The following is a 20,266-nucleotide window of genomic DNA, read 5'->3' as shown; positions in this document are numbered from 1 at the left end:
TCGTCACTATTCCTATTTCTCTCTCCCAAGTATATAAATGTATGCAAAAAAAGGTTACACACACACACACACACACACACACACACACACACACACACACACACACACACATACATACATACACACGCACGCCCGCACGCACAACTTACATCAGCAGCAATATCTGAGGAAGTTCGCAACGCTTATAGAAAGGAGTGACACACTAGATACAAAACATTACAATTAAAGTGTTATAGGTTGAAAACAGTGACCAAAAGGAAAACTGAAACCTTTCAACCAGTTTTCCAGGTAAGAGAAGGCTGTTTTGCTTAAAAATGGCGAATTAGGTGCTGATCTGTAAGTAATTTTCCATTTTTTTATTAACTGTCTTAAATCCATAACCTGTATGTGCAAACGATAACCAATACGTACAAACCAAAAAAATTGTGTAATATTTCTGGGCGTCCACTGAAGATGCCTTGTAACTAAGGTGAAACGCGAGTGGCTGCACAATGTAAATAAAGAAAAACCTTACTGTATATCATGCAAAAATCGTTTTTCTTTTGATCTACTGTAATTCACTAAAAGTTGTGTGAAAAGTATGGATTTCCGTTACAAAGCACTAAACGTGCGCCAAGTCCTGTAGAAAAAGTGCAAACTGTTAGGTTCAAAGCATATTGTTGCACAAAATTGTGGACAAAAACATTCATTCGATAACGTAGGTTAACGCTGGGAAAGCTGTTAGTAAATGCTGGACGGATAACACACCAAGCAGCAGACGGGGAGAGGAACCAGACTAATTGTGGTCCATGTAGGTTTTGTTCCAGATGCGCTTTCAGTTTTTCGGTCCAAAAAGGCTAGTGATTATCATATAGAAAAATACTATACACGATTTGTTGAGATGTTCAGGAACCTTTTAAAACAGTTATCTGTCCTTGCAGCAATTGTAATGGATAATGCTCAATTGTATTCAGAGATACTGAAGAAAGCCCCAACCACATACGATCGCAAAAAATTTATGGTAAAGTGGTTATAGGCGCGAAATATTACTCCAGATATGAGTATGACGAAGGCTCGTTTGTTAAAGAAAACAAACCTACGACGCCTACATATGTAGTACAGTACACCAACTCGAAAACGAGCAGCATCATACTGTAATAAGGCCGCTACCGTGCCATTTCATCCGCATTGAGTTAATATGGAGTGATGTGAAGATGTACATAAGGAATAATAAATAAGTCTTTTGCAGTAACAGAGATAGAAAAGCTGTTGCGTGAAGCTAATGCGTTTGTGGAAAAGTTCGAACATGTCGAAAAACTTATTCGAGCAGTACAGACAATGTACAGTATCATCAGTGACCATGAACAACTAATAATTTGCCTTGCTTATGACCATAGAGACGGTTTTGACGCTGATTTCGACATTAGTGACGATGGGGAGCTGGATAAAACTGCACCACTATCGCCGTAAATTGGTGATTGAAAAGCTACGAATATTGGTTGTTTATTGAATCACTTTCATTATGAAACGTAGAGGGGAAAGTTATAATCTCGGGCCGACCGTTGTGGCCGTGCGGTTCTTCAGTCTGGAACCGTGTGACTGCTACGGTCGCAGGTTCGAATCCTGCCTCAGGCATGGATGTGTGTGATGTCCCTAGGTTAGTTAGGTCTAAGCATTTCTAACTGCTAGGGGACTGATGACGACATATGTTAAGTCCCATAGTGCTCAGAGCCATTTGAAGCCACTTTAGAATCTCGGGTCATTACTTATTTTGTAACCTACGTACCGCATTGTTTTCAAGATATCCGTCATCAGCAAATGCTTATTTTCTGTATATCTTTGCTCCGTTATCGAAACCGTGTGCTTCGTTATGCTGGTATCTACATTATCATGCGGCTGTTTATTTGCTGTCACTGTGGTAGCAACTCAAAAGCCAGTCCTTATATACACTGTCATTGCTCAATAGCTTACATTTACGACATGAAACGGAGAACCGTATCGTCTGCTATGTGTGTAGAAACTGCTAATGCAACATCGCTATTGCAGTATAGCCCACCTAACTTGGCGTAACGTGGACTATCAAGCGCAATATTTCACAGGCGCAGATCTAGATAAACCAATTCGACACAGAAAAGAAAATGATCTGCGGACAGAGCAGCGTACTCACTGGGCCATGGAAACCTCATGACTTGTGTCGCGTTGTAACTGCGTCAGCCGGCAGGTGAGTTAACACTGAGAAGCCGCGCTCCTCGCACCGCTATTTAATACGTGCCCACAGCTGCGGGGAGTACCCGGTGCTTTCACGCCTACTGCCAACTGCCTAGGCGCCTTCCTGGAACCGCGCACCTTGGACGCTGCTTGCTCGGTAGGATCACTGTACTAGATAGATGTTAGTCACCCACTGATATTATGAACACACTGGTCGCTCTGGAGTGCTGCAGTTGGTATGGAGCTGGTACCAGGTGGCTATGTGGTCCTCTGCCAAAGAACATGCAGTAAATACTCTAGAATTGAAAACGTAACAGAAAAGTTGATACCCTCGGTACTGCGGAGCAGCTTAAGGGGGGGCGGGGGGGGGGGGGGGAGCGTTAATGACAAACGGACACTCGAGAGGTTCTAGGCGCTTCAGTCCGGAATCGCGCGACTGCTACAGTTGCAGGTTGGAATCCTGCCTCGGGCATTGATGTGTGTGATGTCCTTAGGTTAGTTAGGTTTAAGTAGCTCTACGTTATAGGAGACTGATGACCTCCGATATAAAGTCCCATAGTGCTCAGAGCCATATGAACAAGCACACATTACTTAAAAGATTCGCCAAATCCACAAATACGAAGATGTTGTTGTTTTTGTGGTCTTCAGTCCTGAGACTGGTTTGATGCAGCTCTCCATGCTACTCTATCCTGTGCAAGCTTCTTCATCTCCCAGTACCTACTGCAACCCACATCCATCTGAATCTGCTTAGTGTATTCATCTCTTGGTCTCCCTCTACGATTTTTACCCTCCACGCTGCCCTCCAATGCTAAATTGGTGATCCCTTGATGCGTCAGAACATGTCCTACCAACCGATCCCTTCTTCTAGTCAAGTTGTGCCACAAACTTCTCTTCTCCCCAATCCTATTCAATACCTCATTAGTTACGTGATCTACCCACCTAATCTTCAACATTCTTCTGTATCACCATATGAAGATATGACAATGAAATTTTGTACTAAGCTTTGCATGAAATTAACATATTTAGTTAAGTTCCTTCGATTATATATCTATAAATTTAACTTTTTTCTGGAATTTAAAAATTTTATTTTCAAGAAATAATAATGTACCTTTTTCTCAGAAACTATTCAAGAGATTTCTACAAAATTTTCAACTATAGTTCTGTAAGTATAATATAAAATTAATGCAAAATTACGAAGATTTTGCCCTATATCTCAGCTTACACTCATCATTTCAAAATTTAATCTCAAGACATTTACTGGGTTTACAGAAGTACGTGTACAAAATTTCATAATTGTAGCCTTCATAGATTCTGAGAAAAAGATACAAAAACTTAAAAAAACATAACTTTGAGGACATCCAATTTAAAGTTCATCCTAACGTTTTCTCTCATGTCGCTTCTTCAGAAGGCTGCAGACTTGTACTCGAAGTCCTCTTTCCCTTCAACATTCTCTTCTGGTCTCCCATTTCCGACCTCCTTTCCTTTACCAAGTCTTCAACTGACTTTTCATATGCAGAGAGGTGTTGTAAATCTATTTCTTTGAAGACGTCTTGAGTGACATTTCCCATCTTACAGCTCATTTTCTCTAATACCTTCAACTCCGCTACGTTCCAATCATTAAGTACAAGAACTGCATCATAAATTGCAATTCTGACAACTGTAGGACATGAAAATGTGCTTTTCGGACGTCGTTTCCATATGAATGAATTTAGAGACTCATTCGGATTCTGCCGTGGACACACTTTTTTTACAAGTTCAGGATCGGCTAGAAACTTGTAAGTCGGTTTGACAACATCCAGGATATAATGTTTTCCCTCTGAGCTGATAGATATTTACACCAGACAATGTGGCACAGATGATGAATGGAATGTTCATCTGTTGACGTCATGTGGAAATGTGTACCCCGTACTAAACTTTTCATGTCACTTTCACTGGATAAGTTCTGTCTGATAGGCTTGACATAATACATTTGTAGAGGGTCCACCATCTTGTTTGTGAGCCTGTTGTGTCCCAAAACGCCTGTTCCATCTCCCAACCTTTTTGTGGGATATGGAACAGAGTCACAGATGATCTATAAAACCAAAGAATATACAACACAGCCTTCTAGATGTATCCCATACAAAATTGCTTAAAAGTAACTGGAATCGTTGTTCACCGTGCTAGTACTGAAGCGTATCTTCCAAAATTGGGCGTGGCAGGAAATTGAAAATTGACATTTTAACTCAGTTACATGAACGCCCCCCCTCCCAATCTCACTTAATACAGGCAAGGCTCCCCAGCAGTAAGAATCCTTTTGGAGCATGCTCATGAAATAGTTCCATATTTAGCAGTTACACTGACTGGCATGAAAAACACAAGACATAATCAATGATAAGTAATTATCAATTTGATTAGGGTTGGCATCCACCACGATATATATTGGGGCCATCGCCGTTATGGACCCCTTGTCCTAACATCCTGACAAGACCCAGTTTTGTCCAGATTTTGCAAAATACTGTTACGAGCTTGGCTCAAATACTGAAGTAACGCCATCTGTTAGTGCAAAATCTAAATTCAGCCTGAGTCAGTTTTACCTTACAGTACCAGTTTAGCTACGAGCTGACTTACATGGCGTTTTATTAATATGCAAAATGGGAAAAAAAGACTTGCTGAAAAAGTTAAGCCGGCCAGTGTGGCAGGGCAGTTTTAGGCACTTCAGTCCGGAATGGCGCGACCGCTATGGTCGCAGGTTTGAATCCCGATTCAGGCATGGATGTGTGTGATGTCCTTAGGTTGGTTAGGTTTTAGTAGTTATCAGTCCTAGGGGACTGATGACTTCACATGTTAAGTCCCATAGTGCTCAGAGCCATTTTCACCATGTGAAAAAGGTGCAATCTTCCGAAAAATATGGTGTACCAACTACTTCTGCTGTGAAAATATCCATGTAATTGTGTTCTAAATGAAAAGTAATTATATTATGAGAATGGGATACACTGGAGTATACTCAGTACAATGTCGTTTATTGAAACTGAGCTACACTTCTCGAACAATCACTATATACACACAAAAACAAATAACTTGTAGACGACCATTCATCAAGAGTGTTGGTGAGGTCCGTCGGAGCTGGTCCTAGCTCGGCGAGGAACTGGCTGTACTGCTGCTGCACTCACCTTATAAAGACAGGGGAAGCCGGTTGAGTACTCCAACTTCCCCTGTATCTGTGAGGCGGCCTCTGCAGAAAAAGGTTTGCATTAGACTCTAGAAAGTTTTGTTTGTTTTGAAGATTTGTTTTCCTCTTGGTTGCGCCTGCAAGTGCTTGTGTATTTTATGTGGTATGCTGTGGTGTCTTGAGTGTAGTCTGTCTGGCAGGGGCCGTCTGTGGCAGATGTAACACAGTCCATTATATTTCGGGCATGCAGCCACGGAAATAAAATTTCTTTCACTGGTATTTCAGCCGTATATCGTCCTGCCGTCCTCAGAGTGAGTCACAAGACTGACGACAAGAGCCAGATTCCACACTTTCTCCTAATTAAAACAATTATCTCTGTTTATTAAATTATTAGCATGGACTTATATGCTCCACCTCAGCAGTGCTGCGCATACCGGTCGCAGAAGTTGGTTGGTGGCAAAGAAGTACGCTTACACATGCACCGCCTGTGGCAAAGGTGTATAGACATTCCCTTTGCTTACCGACGTATGTTAGGAGGCGGTGACAACATGACGACTTATCTGCAGTTTAATTACCCCAAGAGCCAGATTCCACACTTTCTCCTAATTAAAACAATTATCTCTGTTTATTAAATTATTAGCTAATCTAATCTCTACAGTATCCCAAAGCAAGAGGTGGATGTTAAAATCTTCACATGACTTTAGCTCGCAGAATGCCCTGTATCAATACAGTGTTCGACCGAAGCTGACTTGTATGGCTGTGACAAGCGTGTGTATCTTGGATGCTCCACACATCTCTCATGAATGCACATTCTATTGATATAGGGCATTCCATGAGCTACAGTGATGTGAAGATTTTAACACCCACCTCTTCCTTTTGGGATTCTGTCTTCAAGGAAGCTATAGATAAATACAATTTAATAAGTGGAAATAATGATTTGAATTTCAACAAAGCGTGGAATCCGGCTCTTGGGGTAATTAAAGTGCACCGCCGCCGCACATACATCGCTAAGCAAATCGAATGTCTGTACGCCTTCGCCACAGACGGCGCATGTGTAAGCGTATTATTTGCCACCGACGAGCGTCGGCGACCCACATGCGCTTAGTACCTTGTCGTCAGTTTTGTGACTCACTCTGAGGATGGCCAGGCGATACGCGGCCGAAATATCAGTGGAAGAGATTGTATTTGCGCGGTTGCGTGCCCGAAATTTAATGGACTAATCATTACGCCGCGAGAAGTTGAAAATGGACTCTACTGTCACCTCTGCGTTCGTTAGTATCCAACAAGAAATCCTCCGAAAGGGCAGTGATTTATTTTCGCCTGGCTTGTTAACTATTTCTAACTTTCAGAGAAGCGTTATGAGCGACGAATTTTGAGTAGAACATACACATTTCTCTGGTTGCTATGTCAAAAATTGCTTCTTTTGCTAAAACACAGCGGAGTTTACACTGTCTCACCTCATTAACTTGTTGTGCAGGCACAACTGCGAGAGAAATCTGAGACAGTGGTTTATTAAGTGAGGAACTGAGGAAAAGTAAAGTTAGCAGCTTATGAAACAGCGCGTCCTCCGAACAAAAAAAGTGTAATGTCTTCACATGTGTTGTTCCAAAACCCACAGCATTTCTCGTCCCACCAGCTATTGATGGCCCTTAAAAATTACACTCTTTCAATTAAAAAGTCTGTAGTTGGAGGAATAACACGGTAGACAATTAAGTTTTACGTTACCACGATGTGGTAAAATAGTCTTCACTTTGCATGCTATCATTTACCAAGATATCATTTCGACATATGAAACCGTTTATGAAATACGAGGAACATTGTGGATTCTTCACTCTGGCTTTATCGCTGGCTCGGCGCGATCGCAAATGAGTGTGCTACATCAGATCAGTTTTATTGAGACTGGTGACAGATAGGTACCTCTACCCAAGTTTAAAGAAAAATTCAATATGTTAGTTAAATTTCATATGCAGCAACATATTGTGTAATGTGCACCAAACGCAAAATCATAGCGCCCTCTGTTTTTCATTGCGTACTTTTCCGAGTTTCCTGCAGTGTCTTACTTCCACATAATTATCACAATAACTATGACCATTGACGAAATGGTGGGCACATCATCATGAACCTCAATATAAACCCATAACTATAGCAGAAACGAAATGTTTTATTGAACAGTTTCTGATAAATCGTTTGAGAAAGATTGCAGGATGCGCGCCTAGATTCTGTCATCGCTGACCGGCCGAAAGGTGGAAAACACTTATCGGCTTCCCCTTCTGACGTTCGATTTGAGTTACGAGTGTGTTGTAGTATGGTCTGTGGCTCCGCATATGTTAGTACTTTCATATCGGTATTGAGAAAACAAGATGGCTGGAGCACACTTGACATTCGAGCAACGGAAATGCATTGTGACGTGATTTTTCAAGTATGATAATGCCGTTTAAGTGCAACGTCAGTGGAAGCGGGAATTTGAAACAGAACAGCCAATTCGCTTAACAATTAAACGCATCATTGACAAGTTAGAATTGCATGGAGCGATTTTTGATATTCACAAAGGAAGATCAGGAAGAAAGCGTACAGCTATAAGTCCTGCTTCGTCGGCTCTCGTGTTGGAAACGTTTGTTAATTCTCCACAGAAGTCTGCTATGCAATGTGCACGTGAAGTGGGAGTTAGCAGTACAAGTGTACGAAGAATTCTGAAAGCGGCAAAGTGGAGAGTTTACATTCCATGATTACTGCACGTGATTAATGATGACGATGCTGATCGCCAAATCCAATTTTGCGAATGGTGTCAGCAAATGGTAACTGATGACGAACAATTTGTGGCAGAGGTAGTGTGGAGTGATGCAAGCAATGGAAGCATGAACTGGTATAACAGTGTGTACTGGGCACCGGAAAATCCGCATGTTTGTTTGGATAAAGCGGTCAATCTACCAGGGATTCATGTGTGGTATGGACTATCATCTAGAGGCTTTTAGTAGGACCCTTTTTCTTTGATGCTACTGTCACTGGAGAAGTGTATATGGAAATGCGACGCACATCAATTTTGCCAGGTATACATGTGCTTTATGGAGCTATCAACAGGACGGTGTGCCACCACACTATCACCTAGCCATACGAGTTTTCCTGGATGACAATTTTCTCGGCCATTGGATGTGACGAAGGGGCCCATTCACTTCCCTCCATGGTCGCCAACTGTGAAAGATAACATCTATCGACATAAGCCATCCACCTTGGAAGAACTTCGCCATGAAATTACATTGATATGTGCAGCGATCTCCACTGTAACATTGACTGACGTATTTGCGGCGACCTTTCGTCGTTTGTTATGAGTATAGCCGCCAACGGTGAACCATTTTGAACATTTAGAGTAACCATGTGCTAAACTGAAGGTTGTACAACATGTGTGATCAATTATTAAATGTAAAAGAAACACATAATGTGTATACAATTTTCTGGCGAACTGTATAGTCTATCTGCTTCTTGCCCAGAATACTTACCTAAGAAAAGCAAATATTTCTTTTCTATTAATTTGTGGAAGAAATGTCGAAGCTCTAAGAGCATAGGACAGAATTTACCATAGATCCTGATGTATGGCTGCAATGATAAGACCCTGTCCGTGGTATTGCTGACGCAGAGAACGAGGATTGTGTACTAGAACGCGGTCGTGATTGACGGAATAAGAAGTGACAGAAAATGAACCGTTTGAATCGCAGGAAGAAGTAATTGAAGAGGACGTACATTTTGAAGGAAAAGATGGAGTAACTGAGAAGAGGAATAGTAAGGAACAAAACCTTTAATATTATTACGGTTTTGCCTGGACCAAAAAAAAAAAAAAAAAAAAGAGCTCGAGTAACAGAGTCAGCAATAGATATTTTGAAGTTATTCTTGGATGAAAATATAATACGTGTTATTGCAACATGTACTTACATTTATATCAATGAAGTTCATGCTAACTTTTCTAGGGAAAGGGTTGCTAAAGAAGCATATGTTATAGAGATCATAGCTTTCATTAGTGTGTCATATCCGAGTCGAACTCTGAGATGTCCTAGAAAGAATTAATCGAATTTGTGGGACAACAGACGAGAATCATATGACTTATGCATGAGTGAAAACCGATTCTGGATTCTCTCGAGATGTCTGAAGTTCGATAATTCCCTTGAAGAGGTGTTCGCAGGGAGATTGAGAAGTTGGCTACCAGAGAGGTACTCAGACTACTTACGGACAAGTAACAAAAAATTTCTCACACAGTGCATACCTTACGTATATGTATATTAAATGTATTATAGATTTAAAGAATGCACTCCCAAAATCGTTCACGAACTGTCGCGCTAGTGACGAAGAATTGAGAGGGAGTCTGTCACTGGTACATTATTTATGTTGCTTTGGTAGCGAACAATCACTACGTTTATATGTGACATATCTCCCAAAAGACACAAACTGAATGCCGGAAACCGTTTTTCGTTGTAGTTTTACATATTAATGTATGAACCGGATTTGCTAGCCTGGTTAATTATGGTGCCCGGAAAACAGCTGATACAGTTTATGATTTAGTCTACACAATCGCTGTTTCTTAGGCGAGGTTTTAACACCTTCAGTCTAACATTTCTACATGCCCTTCACTGTACATTGTCCTTATTAGTCGAAAATTATTAAAAGCAAGACCAAAACCGACAGCCCAAGCACGATCCAAAATCGGTTGCGTTTACATGGGAACGAAAACCGATTGCGAAATTGGAAAACAGGCAACCAGAACTGGATTTCCAGAACCGATTTTGAAGTGTTTACACGACCACACACAAGCGGAATTGGAAAATCGGTTTACGATATCCAGTTTTTTTTTTTTGGGCGGGGGGGGGGGGGGGGGGGGTCCCGTGTAAACGCGGCGAATGAAGCGTCAATGTACTAGCCCTATTCGTTTTTTCCCGAAAAACCTGAACACAGCACTGGAAGTGAGGCAATAATGTTTTCCCGCTCTGGGAGCTCTTATTGTTGTTCCCATTTCAATCACACCTGTTTGTAGAGCCATTCTGCAACTATTGCAATTAAACTGCAGGACTAAATATGTCGCTAAACCTTGAAGATGTTGCGGAAGAGGATGGTCGTAGCGTACATAACGTAGCAGAAATGTTAAAAGTTACACCGTACATGATCTCCAGATCCGTAAGGAGGTACACCGAAACTGGAGGCGGTGCAAGGAAGGCAGGATTAGGCCCGAGACGAGCAACACCGACAAGGGATGACCATTTCTTCCAACTGCAGCTTCTCCTCAATCATCATACCACTGCCGCTGAGCACAAAATCGATTCCAAAAAGTTCTAGGAGGTAAATATTAGTGAGGAAGCCGTCCGTACAACACAGGAAGAATCCGATTTTCAACCCAGAAGCCCTGCTACACGCCCAGAAATCATCAAAGAGCATCGTACATCTCGACTACGTTTCGCAAGGAAATATTGCGGTTGGAGGGCACAACAATGGAAGCAAGTGCTGCTGAACGATAAGTCGCGGTTTGGTCTGCAGTCACCCGACAATAAGGAGAGGACCTGTAGAAAGCCCGGGGAAAGGTATTCCCCTTGCGTGTTCTCAACCGGGAAGCTTTCTCAGGTTGGTTCTCTGGTGAGCATAGGAGTCTTACAGCACATCAGTACGTGGAGGATATCCTTTTCGGACATTCCACTTCTTGGTGGTGCCTTTACGCAACTGAACGACAATGCGTGCCCTCAAGTTGGGAGAGCTGTGCAATAGTTCTTTGATGAAGCGGAAATCCGTGCTACAGTTTAGCCTACTCGAAGTCCTGTATGGAATCCTATTGAGCATGTATGAGATCATTTGGGGAGAAAGGTCCAGTTCCATTCAGAGAGGGCCTCCTGAAGGAATGCGAGATATTTCGTAAAGGGGACGTTGCAGCATTAAGCAGGAGCATGCCTCAAAGCGTGGAAGCCATGATTGCTGCAGGTGGAAGTAATAACAGGTTTTTGAGGTTGCGAAGAGAGGTCTGAAGTGAAGCGTGAAGAGTAGAAAACCAAAATAGAGGTGCTTTACTTTTATGAGCTTCCTCAAAATTTGCTTGAAACGTGAATACATTCGTGTTATTCCCGCATCTCTTCCTTAAATTGTTTATCATCGTCTTCTTTATTGTTATATACCTACATGGGACCATAAAACATAGTAAAAAAGTGACTGGAATTTAAAAAATGCAAAACAATTTTTTGCTAAGAAATTGAAGTGTTGCGTTTGTCGTTCCAGTGAGTGCCTACATACAACTGCTCAGTGACGAAAGATCCATACCCAAGAACTGGAAAAGTCCACAGGTCATGCCAATACACAAGAAAGGAAATAGAAGTAATCTACTGTTTTGGTGCGGCGAGTTCTTTTCACAAAATTTCAATGATAAATTTTCGAAAATGGTTCAAATGGCTCTGAGCACTCTGGGACTTAACATCTGAGGTCATCAGTCCCCTAGACTTAGAACTACTTAAACATAACTAAATTAAGGACATCACACACACCCATGCCCAAGGCAGGGTTCGAACCTTGCTTAGAGCCATTTGAACCATTTTGAACCCTTTTTCCATGCAATGTTCACATTTGCCACCGAGTGTATCCGCGAAATTATGCCATTGTAGGACACATAGATCAGCATATATAACGTCATAAACACCAAGGTGCATGAAAAACTGGCGCATCATGTATGACGTTTAAATTTATTCTTACTAACCCACTTAACCAATTTGTATGAAATTTGGTCAGGCGATAGCTTGACTGTGAGGAAAAATATGGGCTACTTTAGAGAGTATGTAGTATAAGATGCTTATTGATTTGAAGATTATTACGCAAATTGGGGAAAAATATTTACTCTAACTTTTGAACTTCATCAGTTTGTGAATGAGCTTTTATTGGTTGATTTGCACTACATGATACCATTGAAAGTAATGGAATCAATGCTTACACAATATTCATTGTTTTTAATCCATACTTTACCACTTCCTCAATACCATGATGCATAGATGCGCACTCCTATCCATGTCACATGCAGAGGTAGAGTAGGCGGCACATCACAGGGTGTGCTTACCCAAACAGGCAGACACCTGAGGACAGTTGATGTTAATGTTCGTACAGTAGCTTACGTAATCGCCATCACTTATCATAAGAAAACTACTGATATGTGAGTACAGCTGCAGATAACAGCTAGATAGCAATATAAATTGTTGGTAGAAAAATTGAGCAAGCTGTATAGTGTTGAAATAGTATGCCCCATAACAAATAGTACTAACAATAACAATATTGCATTGTAATTATTCAAAAAATAAACTTATATGAATAACAGGAGTTTGTGTATTATCGTAAATATTTTAAACATTCCAAAGTGAAAAAAATACTGTATAACTAAAAAACTAAAGTTAAAATAAGTGAGACACAGGCGCGGCGCGCATTTTCACTTTCAGCATTAGTGAATGTCACAACCTCCCCAAAACTTTTTGTTTTCTCATTTATTACAATAATATGATGAGAAACGAAGTAAAAGGCCATAATTTCAAAGAATATAAAATGGTTGCTCCCTATACACTGTTTGAAGCGTTTGGAACGTTGCTGACGGCGTTAGAACTACTTAGGTGGTTTCTGGCTCTTTCTGTTAACAACTTATACTGCAAATAACACATAAAAAGGTTTTGGCTGCTATAAGGTACTCCCAAACATTACATTTCACGACATGTCTGAAAGTTCCATGGCCGCCTCACGTCCTAGAATCTAAGCTTGCTGACTATGTTCTTCTGTGTGAGTCATCACTTGGTAGTATAAAATAGCTGCACTTCATTGTTATGGGTTCCTGGACTAACCCGAGTGTCACACCTTGTCAATCACTATCGGTTTCAAACCTGACAGGAATTGTTGATTTCAGTGAGTGCAGGTACATTCCAACCAGTACCCGAAGGGAACTGGATGCAACAGATATTCAGAGTTGGGTACCTCGCAACAATCTCTCCGAGGCACCGACATTAGCTGCTTCTAAAACACACGAAGTACAAATTTTAAAACAAAGAACAGATACGTATAATCATACTGCAGGAATATGCTGACCTCGGTGACTTACAGACTGAAACTTCTTTGTTTGGATCCACTGAAATAACTGAGTAGGTGAAACTTCTTTGTGTTTACTTAAACTGCTTAGTGCAACTGAACCTACTGTATCGTTACCTATTTTTATTATTTCAACACTGACCTAAAGAATTTTCCTTGACAAAGACAACTCAAACTAACCTATTCATTTATTACCCGCAATATACAAGCCCAACGCTATCTGACTGCTCTGCAACGACAACATGACTTCAAATAATTAATTCAAAATAATGCCACTGAATTGGAAGAAATCCTAACAATAGCCCCATACTTTTTCGTAATTCACTTACCATACAGAAAATCTTCATAACACAAAGTACAGTAATTACAGCAAGCAGCAACTACAGCCAGCTAAGTAAGAAGATTCTGACTACTGTAGGATCTAACTATTAGGAGGCATACGTTAGCAAAAGAAAGATTTTGTTGAAGAGCAAACAATGTATTTAGCAGATTTTACCTTATTCATGTGACATCCAGTTCCAAAAATTATATAGTCGTCAATATTCCTCTACCCAGACATTACCAACTACATCCATCTTCATTTTACAACGCATGTCCTACCAAACACCGAGTCTCCATGAAGGACACATGTCAAAGCCGCCCGCTCGCTAACTGTTAACTGCTAGTCTGTCCAACCACTGTCTCCTACCAAGGGCGTAGAGCGCTGTCAGCGATATTAATTACAGTCTATAGCGCTGCCAACATGAAATATGTAAACAGGCTACTTACAAGGCTAAGTCAAGCAATTTATTTTCCTCTCGGCAGTTCATAAAAACAACCAATATGTATACTAAATACAATGTCCACACTTCCATCAGCATTCGCACTCTTGAGCAAGGATTCGACAACCAGGAGAGTACCCAAAACATACGACAGAAAGTGCAGTTATTGGTCCACGACAAACAGAATGCATCTCATTCGTGCCGCGGTCTTAAGGCGTCTAATCACTGCTCGCCCCTTCGGAGGTTCGAGTCCTCCCTTGGGCATGGGTGTATGTGTTATCCTTAACGTAAGTTAGTTTAAGTTAGATTATTTAGTGCGTAAGCTTAGGGACCGATGACGTCAGCAGTTTGGTCCCATAAGACCTGCAAATTTCTATTTTTTTTTCTCATACGCGACGCAAACCAAATCTTATTTAACAATTAGTAAACAACTCTCACTTCAGCGCTAAGAAGGAAACGGTTAAATTTCAGCGCTAGGTGCTAAGACGTCCTTTAAGTAACATTAAATTTGTAACGCAGCAAAACTTTTATACATATGCATCAGGGGGAAAACATTAAATGTATAACCAGTAAACACAGTAGGAGGAGTTTCGTCACGGGAGACTGGCCTTAGCCAAACACGACAACGGGTTCCAGTCGAAATAATAATGGCTTGCTGTGAGAAAAGTTCACTTCCCGAACACCAGACACAAGCTCGCACTTAGACAAACACACCGACGGAGGCGCATGAGGGGGATTGCTTGACATGACAACTACGTTAGGAAGTATGTGACATGAGAACTGAATTGTAGCGTAACGTTCCAGATGCTGCTGAACCAGTCTTCTAAATGAAGGCTGGCAGGAAGCCTGCTTCTGGCTGCAAGCATATGGCCGCTATCGTTTCTGGAGCTCGAAGGCAACAGCAAAATGCGCCCCTCGGCCTGCAGCCGTCCGCCTGCTGCCATCTGTCGTCTCCCGCCTCCTTACGGTCGCGCTGTTCTGATCTTCTAACTCGCTGTTTTTCAACTGCCGCCAAAGACACGTCCCGCGTATCCGACGGCCCAGCACAGCGCCAAATTCAGAACTCCCCGGAACGGCCTAAGCCACCCAGCCCAGGTATCAATGACCGGACATACCCGACCGCTTGTTTGCCACACTACTTCCTTCCTGCTCGCTGTTTCAACTCGAAGAGAGAGCGCGCGCGGTCGCCACAGACTCAGTACCGTATCCGCTCCCTCTCTGGTCCAAGATCAGCCACTTGCAAGCCGGACGCGACCTATCGACTCGGTACACGTCTCAGGGACTTGGATACCAGCCTGAAATTCATCTAGTAGGATGTGGAAAACCGCCTAAAAACAGCTTACCAACTATTCTAACAGTTTACGTTACAGTTCGGGAAATCTCTGGTTCTGTTCGATCGTTTGAACAGCCTGCAATCTAGTGAGTTTTGTTGGTACTGTCACAACGACCTGTCTCAACGTTTTTAATTTCCTATGGATTTTAACAATAAAAATAACTGTGAAACACCGGCTGAAATATCTTGAAGGGCGTAGGTCACGCATAACAACGGCAACTACAGATAAATAAAAGACTGAACTCATGTATAATTCTCGAGCTTCCGGTCGTCCTGCTATCTGGTGAGGTCTGCTGGTACTATCTGCAAGACGCGTCACTCCGCTGTAATCTACAATCACTGCTGCGTTGTTTTCAAACTGATTAAAAACGAATGAAGTTTTTACCTGTTATTTAAATATGTGAACAACGATTGAATTGCTGATTTAAAACCTATTTGTACCTCATTACCGCCTTTGATAATCATATAATATAGTATACTGGATTCAGCCAAATATTATTTTCTGGATGACAACATTTTCGTTCTACACTCAAAAACACCTGCTCGGTGGCCGTTCGTGCTGCCTTTGTACGTGGCCGTGGCTGCAGAGCACGACCTCACATTCTGCCCACACCACAAGCCGTTTACAAAACTATACCTGCTCTATTTCATTCAGTTCAGTATAGTCATTTATTGTACACTGTGCAAAACATTATTAATCACAATTCTAATTAACTTTGTCCCTGTTTTACTCAAACTGAAATTATTCTTTTTGTGGCAACCAACTATTTATTTCCCGAAGTGTAATGAGTTTGTGGCGTTTGATCGTAATCTATAACAGACACACAGATACGTAACTTCATAGCCTACCTCAGTTTTCCCCCAGAGAACTTGGTTCCATTCACCAGACAATGGTGCTGTTGTTAGAAGACTCGTTGAGATCTGGTACTGACTTACGATATGATAATTCCTCTGAAATAAACGTTAATCTAATAAAAATTGTTGCCAGCTCGGAAGGAGCAAAAGTTTATTTAATTCTTCTGAAATTTACTTTGAAGTTATGAAGCCAAATATTTTATCTGCTGTTTTTACTAGAAAACAAGGTGGATGCAAGCTGTAAAGTTATTATGTAGCTCTGTGGCCACCATATTTAAAAATCTTAAGAATGAATAATTATAGAAATTAATTATTAAGAAACTGTAAGCGAAATTCAAACGAATTTATCATTTATAAGTAAAAGGCAACTCCAGCTATTGATACTTGTGTAAGAATAGCTTCTTGAGCTAGTGAATACTTATACATTTTTACGACTTTGAAACAATGTGTAACAATCAGGTATGACATTTGAATCGTGTATTCAACACAAGAAATTAAATCTATAATGACCAGAAAGCAGGATGAAGAAATGTTTTAAGGTAAATGAGCTTAAGAATATACTAAGAACGTAAACACTATACTCTTAAACTTTGAACATCAAATTTGTGCTTACAGCTGACTGTAATTTCCTCGTACAGTTCTAAGAAAGTTTGTTATGGTAAAGTTCTTTCCTATAAGGTTGCTGCGTTGTCGAAAACTGTGGTGCCAAATAAATTTATACCAGTTCTTTATTTTTCCGACCATGCGGATTAACAAAAGCTCACCATGATGTCTGTGGAATCCATTGCTCAAACTGCAGCGGGTTTTCTGTACTTACCACATGCGGTCGCCTTATCTACCTCTGCAGTCCGTCCATGCTTCTAGGAGCGATTATAACCTCCATATACCACAGTGTCTAGCCCCCCCCCCCCTAGTGCTCGCAGCTTTATTTGGATTCCAACAACAAGGTTAATGGGACGAAAGTGTTCAACATTATTAATATCGTCATTTTTGCCTGTCTAGGTTGTAATATTTATGTTTATAATGCTTGTTTCTTTGGACAAACCTGCATATGTAGAGGAAAAGATATCTGAAAAATAAATATAAATTTAGATATCAAATTTTCTTTTTGAACATATTTACATCAATCCTTTCCAGACTATTTTCAGTCTGCACTCATGGTTCATACCTCTTCAAATCCACAACGCTTCGTACTCATGTGTGCTCAGAGTAGGGTCTGAGGAGCCTTGTCACGGTCCGCACGATTTCCCCCGTCGGAGGTTCGAGTCCTCCCTCGGGCATGGGTGTGTGTGTTGTCCATAGCCTAACTTACTTTAAGTTACATTAAGTAGCGTGTAAGCTTAGGGACCGATGACCTCAGCAGTTTGGCCCCATAATATCTCAACACAAATTTACAAATTCAGAATAGGGAATTCCGAAAAATATGCATGGATGTGCAGTATGTGTATTATATTAAAAGGAGTACTGTATACAAATTAGAGTGAGAATCAGGCTACTGATTTTAAATTTTTGCATTTGTTTACGAATTATAGCTTCAGCCCGTTTGCTCATGTTGTCTCTAAATAACTATTTTTTCCCCCTTCGATAGTACTCTCATTACGTGGAAGAAATTCTATTAAGGCTTCTACAAAACTTTTAATTTAGAAGTGAAACGTGTACTCTTATAACAAATTTGCCCCCAGATCATGACAGTGTATGAAGATAACCTGCCTATATTTCGCTTGTATCTTTTTGCTTATTACATCTACTGTACCACAGGAAACCCTTTCCTATTCCTAAGTTTTTCTGAGAAATCCGTCCTACTTCGAGTTTTTTTCAGTTCTCCAGACTTTTCTTCCTACTTACGATCTTTACATCGTCCATGGCATTCCTTTTCACTCTGTGTATGACGTACTTAACCATCTAGTTCTGATTCATCAATGCCACACTATCTTGTTTCCATTTTTCTTTCGTTGTAGTAACTTCATCAATTGCATTTTCGGGCTTATTCAGTTCTATTTCTTTGAATATTTTTTCTATATCATCAGCGCGGGGTAGCCGAGAGGTCTGTGGCGCCTTGTCACGGTTCGCACGGCTGCCCTCGTCGGAGATTCGAGTGCGTGTGTTGTCCTTAGTGTAAGTTAGTTTAAGTTAGATTAAGTAGTGTGCAAGCTTAGGGACCGATGACCTTAGCAGTTTGGTCCCATAAGACCTTACCACAAATTTTCGCATGATTATTCCATATCACAATCATTCTCTTCTGAATCGCACTCATAGATATATTAATTCTATTTCTGCTTGGTAAATATTAAAATCGGAATAGCTTTCTATTAACGTCATTTTCAGGTCATGATCGTCTTCTTGCTCGAAAATCATCGTATTACTGCAATTACCTGACTAGAGTCGCTGCTTTTATTCTGAGAATGGAATAATTTCATCTCATGTATTTTCTGTTCCGCACACTGGTGTGCAGTCGCTTCTTCCAACCTTACTTTCACCTGATATCTGTAGAGCCTCATTCAGGTCGCAAGGTATTTTATTTTGTTTAATTTCCCATTCCTCCTAAACCATCACACATTTGACCGAGTTCGCTACACCGTTCAGCTTCCACGTTCGACTCGTCCAGCTTCGGCAATTATTGTCATCCTCAACGACAACTTTCGCCTCTCTAGAAACTTCTGATCTCTCTCTTGCCTGATGCAGTATTTCTACTTCTTCTGCACTTTCCGACACTAATTCCGACTAATTCATTGTTTCTTGATCCGCCTCTTGCGCGATCGACTCTCTACTTACATGTGACGTCTGTATCCCTGCAGTTTCGCTTCTGAAACCTGCTTTCAGCATGACACTGGTTTGAACTCCTCCTCTTCACTTTTTCCTTACAGTACACCTTCTTTTGTGTACTTCTGGGACACTAGTTTCTTTCCCTGCTCGACAGGCGCTTGACCAGCATAGCAGTTAGTTTTCCTTGTCTCTCTGCTCTCAGTTATTGCTAGAACTCCCATGACCACGGTTAACAAAGTTGCCTCTACCGCGCCCTCTCGCCATTATGACTAGGTGCACACTACAGGTATCCCTTTTAGGTGCGTTATTGTTCCTGCAGGTTCGTTGGTGACGAGTATGAACCCAACGGTCCTCTTTCTCGATTCTTTCTATGATTTTTTATGATCCTCGTGACCCACTACTGAGTGGATATCTTTTAAGTACATTGTATAATTATAATTTATAACTATAATTTATAATTTTATTTTACAATACGCCTCTTTCAGCTGAATTGCCATCACTAGATTACGTGTAAATAACATAACATTGGTACATTATTTCTAATTTTAACGGCAATAATTAGACGGAGTACATTACTGTACATTTTCAAATAAGACTAATGGTTGTTCTGACAATCTCTATTTGCCTGTTAGTTACTTTCCGTTGGTGTTATTGTAGTACTGGTGGCTGCTTACCACTTTATCTGACTTATTGCTTTATTTAGTTGTCAGATTATATTTTTATATCGATATTTTCTAAGAATTCGTTGAAAGTTCTGTGATAACTTTTCACCTACCTTTTGAAGTGAACTGTTCAGCAAAAATTATTCTCTTATACCTCAAAGCCTCATTCGTTAGCTTCGTAGTGCCTATCATTTGGCTGATGGTCATTGTTATATCGGAGACCAACGAAAGTGTTAGCAGCAACCCCTCGGGCACAGGTACCGTCTACACGACCCCTGCACGCCTCAGCATCCCAAGCTCTCCATGTGACACTCTCTGGACAACAGGCGACGATAGCAGCGCTAGCAGAGGCGACGTATTCGCGTCCGCACACCACGTGATAAGAAAATAGTTTCAGGCGTGTTCCGCCGCCAGAAGCTAGAACGGCCTACACTGGACTACACCAGCCAGTGCTTCCAGCTACCAGCTTACCTCATCGTCTCAG

General features: G+C 41.1%; 1 protein-coding gene across 1 annotated transcript in view; it reads right to left on the bottom strand.

Moving 5' to 3' along the window:
* LOC126336375 (sialin-like) overlaps positions 1–2,217 on the bottom strand; it is a 207,135-nt gene extending 204,918 nt beyond the window's left edge. The window contains exon 1 of the mRNA XM_049999985.1: positions 2,147–2,217. Within this exon, the coding sequence (XP_049855942.1) occupies positions 2,147–2,165 (19 nt within the window). The 5' untranslated portion in view covers positions 2,166–2,217. The remainder of the gene's footprint in view (positions 1–2,146) is intronic.
* Between the last annotated feature and the right edge of the window lie 18,049 nt (positions 2,218–20,266).

Source organism: Schistocerca gregaria, chromosome 2, assembly GCF_023897955.1.
Source record: "Schistocerca gregaria isolate iqSchGreg1 chromosome 2, iqSchGreg1.2, whole genome shotgun sequence".
NCBI classification, from domain to species: Eukaryota; Metazoa; Arthropoda; class Insecta; order Orthoptera; family Acrididae; genus Schistocerca; species Schistocerca gregaria.
The sequence above is the reverse complement of the archived record's forward strand: the minus strand, read 5'-3'. Positions and strand labels throughout refer to the sequence as shown.